At 31.1% G+C, this 5,553-nt stretch overlaps 1 protein-coding gene across 1 annotated transcript in view; it reads left to right on the forward strand.

The window, feature by feature from the left end:
* Window positions 1-3,953: 3,953 nt before the first annotated feature.
* Window positions 3,954-5,553, forward strand: part of LOC107855741 (AP-1 complex subunit mu-2) — a 12,769-nt gene continuing 11,169 nt past the window's right edge. Inside the window, exon 1 of the mRNA XM_016700750.2 lies at window positions 3,954-4,276. Coding sequence (XP_016556236.1) covers window positions 4,148-4,276 — 129 coding nt within the window. The 5' untranslated portion in view covers window positions 3,954-4,147. The remainder of the gene's footprint in view (window positions 4,277-5,553) is intronic.

Consider the following 5,553-nt stretch of genomic DNA (forward strand, 5'->3'; position numbering starts at 1 on the left):
AGTTTTTAAGGACTAGTCTTCCTTCCTTTTTAGTAGAGTTCAAGTACAATTTTACCCTCTACACCTCAAATATTTTAAAACTTATCATACTCATTTGTCTCTCAAATTCTATTTTTCTTTTTACTATTTTTACTTTTTTTCGTCTAATTTTATTTTCATGTTTTTAATCCATTTGTCTCCACCTTTACTTTTTTCTCAAACATTATCTATTTCTTTATTTTTATTTTTTCCTCTCATTTTTATTTTTCACAATTTTTTTAATTCTTCGCTTTTTTCTTAATCTTTATTTTTTCTTTTCTTTTTTTTTTCTCAATCTTTTTTTTTATTTCTCTATTTTATTTGATAGCTTTTTTTTTTCTCAACTTCTATTATATTTTGCTAATAAATAAAAAATTAAATAATCCGCAAAGGGATCTTCTTTTATTGAAATCAAAGCAAATTTAAGGGCATGAATTATTGTTAGGAAGTTTTTTGAGATAAGTTTTGCCTCTAAGACAAAAATTAAAGAACAACTCATAAATCAAGGCACAATGAGGTAGTGTCAAGTCTTGCTTGTGGAGCCCAACTTGTTGTTTGAAAATCCTTGAGTTAAGTTTTGCTTTTAAGACAAGAGTTATAGAACATCTCATAAATTAAAAAATAATGTGGTAGTATTAACACTTGTTCATTGGGCGTAACTTGTTCTTTTGAGAGGTTCTTGTGCTAAGTTTTGTCTTAAAAACAAGACTAATAGAGCATCACATAAATCAAGACATAATATCATAGTGTCAATTTTTGTTCATGGAGCGTAACTTGTCGGCTAAGTCTTGCCTCTAAGGCAAGAGCTATAGAATATCGCATAAATCAAGACACGATGTGGTAGTATAAACACTAGCCCATGGGGCATAACTTGTTGTTTGAAATTCCTTGGACTAATTAGAACCTCTAATGCAAAAGTTATAGAGCATCTTACAAATCAAGACATAATGTGGTAGTGTCAACTCTTACCCACAGGACATAACTTCTTGTTTAAAAGTCCTTGATTTATAAAACATCTCATAAATTAAGACATAATGTAGTAGTGTCAAATCTAGTCCGTGGAGTGTAACTTGTTATTTAAAAGTCCTTGGGCTAAATCTTGTCTCTAAAGCAAAAGTTATAGAATATCTCATGAATCAAAACATAATATGATAGTGTCAACTTTTACCCATAGGACATAACTTGTTATTTGAAAGTCATTGGGTTAACTTTTGCCTCTAAGGCAAGAGTTATAGAATATCTCATAAATCAAAATACAATATGATAATGTCAACTCTTGTCTATGGGGCACAACTTGTTCGAATTATAAAACATCTCATAAATCAATACACAATATGGTGGTGTCAACTCTTGTCCGTGGGGCATAACTTATTGTTTGATGGTCCTTAGGCTGAGTCTTACCTCTAAGACAAAAGTTATAGAGCATTTCATAAGTTAAAAATATAATGTGTTAGTGTTGACTCTTGCTCGATATATGTAACTTGTTTGAAAATTCTTGGGATAAGTTGTGCCTTTAAGAAGAGAGTTGTAGAACATCTCATAAATAAAGACATAACGTGGTAGTGTCAACTCTTGTCCGTGGGACATAATTTATTATTTGAAAGTCATTGAGCTAAGTCTTGCCTCTAAGATAAGAGTTGTAGAACATATCATAAATAATACATAACATAGTAGTGTCAAATCTTTCCCGTGGGGCATAATTTGTAGTTTGAAAGTCCTTGAACTAAGTCTTGCCTCTAAGTTAATAGTTGTAGAACATCTCATAAATGAAAAGATAACGTGATAGAGTCAACTCTTGCCCATGAGGCATAATTTGTAATTTGAAAGTCCTTGAGCTAAGTCTTGCCTCTAAGACAATAGTTGTAGAACATCTCATAAATAAAAACATAACATGGTAAAGTCAACTCTTTCCCATGGGACATAATTTATTGTATGAAAGTCATTGAGCTAAGTCTTGCCATTAAGACAATAGTTGTTAAACATCTCATAAATGAAAAAATGACGTGGTAAAGTCAACTCTTGCCCGTGGGAATAATTTATAGTTTGAAAGTCCTTGAGCTAAGTCTTGCCTTTAAGGTAATCGTTGTAAAACATCTCATAAATGAAAACATAACATGGTAGAGTCAACTCTTGCCCGTGAGGCATAATTTGTTGTTTAAAAGTCCTTGAGCTAAGTTTTGCCTCTAAGGCAATAGTTGTAGAATATCTCATAAATGAAAACATAACGTGGTAGAGTCAACTCTTGCCCATGGGGCATAATTTGTAGTTTGAAAGTATTTGAGCTAAGTCTTACCTCTAAGGCAATAGTTGTAGAGCATCTTATAAATGAAAATATAACGTGGTAGAGTCTCTTGCCCGTGGGGAAAAATTTATTGTTTGAAAGTCGTTGAGCTAAGTCTTGCCTCTAAGACAATAGTTGTAGAACATCTAATAAATAAAAACATAACGTGGTGGAGTCAACTCTTGCCCGTGAGACATAATTTATCGTTTGAAAGTCGTTGAGCTAAGTCTTGCTCTAAGACAATAGTTGTAAAACATCTCATAAATGAAAACATAACATGGTAAAGTCAACTCTTGTCCGTGGGACATAATTTATTGTTTGAAAGTCATTGAGCTAAATCTTGCCTTTAAGGCAATAGTTGTAGAGCATCTCATAAATGAAAACATAACATGGTAGAGTCAACTCTTGCTCGTGGGGCATAATGTGTAGTTTGAAAGTCTTTGAGCTAAGTCTTGCCTCTAAGGCAATAGTTGTAGAACATCTTATAAATGAAAACATTACGTGTTAGAGTCAACTCTTGTCCGTGGGACATAATTTATTGTTTGAAAGTCATTGAGCTAAATCTTGCCTTTAAGGCAATAGTTGTAGAGCATCTCATAAATGAAAACATAACATGGTAGAGTCAACTCTTGCTCGTGGGGCATAATGTGTAGTTTGAAAGTCTTTGAGCTAAGTCTTGCCTCTAAGGCAATAGTTGTAGAACATCTTATAAATGAAAACATTACGTGTTAGAGTCAACTCTTGCCCATGAGACATAATTTGTAGTTTGAAAGTCCTTGAGCTAAGTCTTGCCTCTAAGGTAAGAGTTATAAAACATCTCATAAATCAAAATACAATATTATAGTGCCAACTCTTGTCCATAAAACATAACTTATTGTTTGAAAGTCATAAGTCTTGCCTCTACAATGTGGTAGTGTCAACTCTTATATATGAAACGTAGCTTGTTGTTTGAAAGTCATAAGTCTTGCCTTTATAATGTGATGGTGTCAACTCTTGCTCATGAGATGTAATTTGAATGGAAGAAATTCAAAAAAGAACAAGAAAATAAAAATTGCGAAAACAGAAGAAAATGAAAAATAAAAATTAAGAAAATGTAAAAGTTGCGAGAGAATGGAAAAAAAATAAAAGTTGATAAAAAAAGATTAAATAAAAATAAAGGTCGAAAAAATTTTAAAAAGAAAAAATAAAAATTAAAGAATTTTTTTTTTTTTTAATAAAAGTAGACGTTGAGAGGTGTAAAGAAAAAAAAGTAAGGATTGAGAAAAACTAAAAAGAACAAAAAAAAAGAGGAAAAATAAAATAAAAATTAAAGTAAAATAAAAAGAAGTTGAGAGAAAAAAGGGGAAAAAGTAAGGGATGAAAAAAATTAAAATTAAAAAGAAAAAGAGAAAAGAAAAATTAAAAATTAAAGTAAAATGTAAAAGAGGAAAAAAATGAAAGTTGAAAGATATAAATATGAAGTTGTTATTCATTATGAGTATCATTTATGTAATTTACTGGGTAACTTCATTCAAAAAAAATATTAATTAATAGGTAAAGACTATTTTTTTTTTATTTGAAATTAAAATTTGAAAGACATCCTAATTTGGGTTTATTCTTTAGTTTTACCCGCGCACGAAGACAATAAAAGCCCACAACAAATTTTGAAGTTTTTGACCCGATACAGCCCAAATACGATGACTTGCCATCAAAAACTCCATTTCGATCTCAAAACCCAAACACTTTTAGCAAAGACATATGAACATCCAGTAAAAAAATTTCCAAAAATAAATTGAGTAAAGAGCTAATAATAATTAACCATTTAAACTCTACCAGCAGTAGGCAGTAGATCTCCATCTCCATTCCAACATGGCAGGGGCGGCCTCCGCGCTGTTCCTCCTTGACATCAAAGGCAGAGTACTCGTCTGGCGTGATTATCGTGGTGACATCACTTCAATACAAGCCGAACAATTCTTCACTAAGCTCATTGAAAAAGAGGTTTCGTTTGTTTGAATTAAATCTCCAAATTGTGTTGTATATGTTTTGGTTTAAGATAACTCAAGTTAGATGCATTAGCTTCGATTGAAATTGGAGTTAAATTTAAGTTTACGAGCATTGGAAAATGGTGCAAATTAATGGTTTTTTTTTGAGTTAAACGTCGAAATATTGTTGTATATGATTTGGTTGAAAATAACTGAAGTTGATGCGTTTATTATTATTATTATTATTATTATTATTATTTTTGATATAGTGAACAGAAAGTTGTTGATGCGTTTATAATGGCATCGGGTTGAAATTTGCGTTCAGAAGCGGATATTTCTGTAATTTGATTTGAAGTTACGCAACTTTATACATTGTAATACAAGCGAAAACTAATGCTCTATGACCATTTTTGAGAATATCTACGCTGTCGACAAAAAAAGGTTCTTTTGAATTAAATATTGAAATTGCTTCGGATTGAAATTTTAGTTAAATATGAGTTTAGGAGCAGTAAGAATTGGTGTAGTTTGATTTGAAATTATGCAAGTTAGTTACATGATAATAGAAGGGCGAATTAAGCTCTATGTCTATTTTTGAAAATATTTACTCCATGGAAAAAAAGAGGTTCTTTTTTGATTTAAATGTCCAAATTGTTCTATATGATTTGATTGAAGATTAAAGTAGTTGATATGTTTATAAATAGCTTCATGTTGAAATTTGAGATAACGAGAGTGGAAATTGGAATAATTTGGTAGTTTGATATGAAATTATGCAAGTTAGTTACATAATACTCCCTCCGTCCCATTTTATGTGTCGCCATTTGACCGCGCACGGAGTTTTAGAAAAAAGGGAAGACTTGGTAAAGTTAACCAAATTATCCTTTATCAAAAAATGTGCCAATATTTTTTTTTTTAATTAAGTGGGATCAATAAGGGTAAAAGGGTAATTGTGTCTTTAAAAAGTTGCCTAATAAGGAAAGGCGACACTTATTTTGGGACGGACTAAAAACGAAATGATGACACATAATTTGGGACGGAGGGAAAATTATGCTCTATGTCAATTTTGGGAAATATACCCCCCCCCCCTTCTTGATTAAATGTCGAAATGGTTCTATATTTGAAGAACTCAGAAGTTGATGTGTTTATAAATGGCTTCAGTTTGATATTGGCGTTAAATTTGAGTTCATGAGAGTGGAAAATGGTGTAATTTGATGGTTTTGTTTGAAATTGTGCAAGTTAGTTTCATGATAATAGAAGGGAAGATTATGCTCTATGTCTATTTTTTGAAAATATTTA

This window comes from Capsicum annuum, chromosome 11 (genome assembly GCF_002878395.1).
Source record: "Capsicum annuum cultivar UCD-10X-F1 chromosome 11, UCD10Xv1.1, whole genome shotgun sequence".
Lineage (NCBI taxonomy): Eukaryota > Viridiplantae > Streptophyta > Magnoliopsida > Solanales > Solanaceae > Capsicum > Capsicum annuum.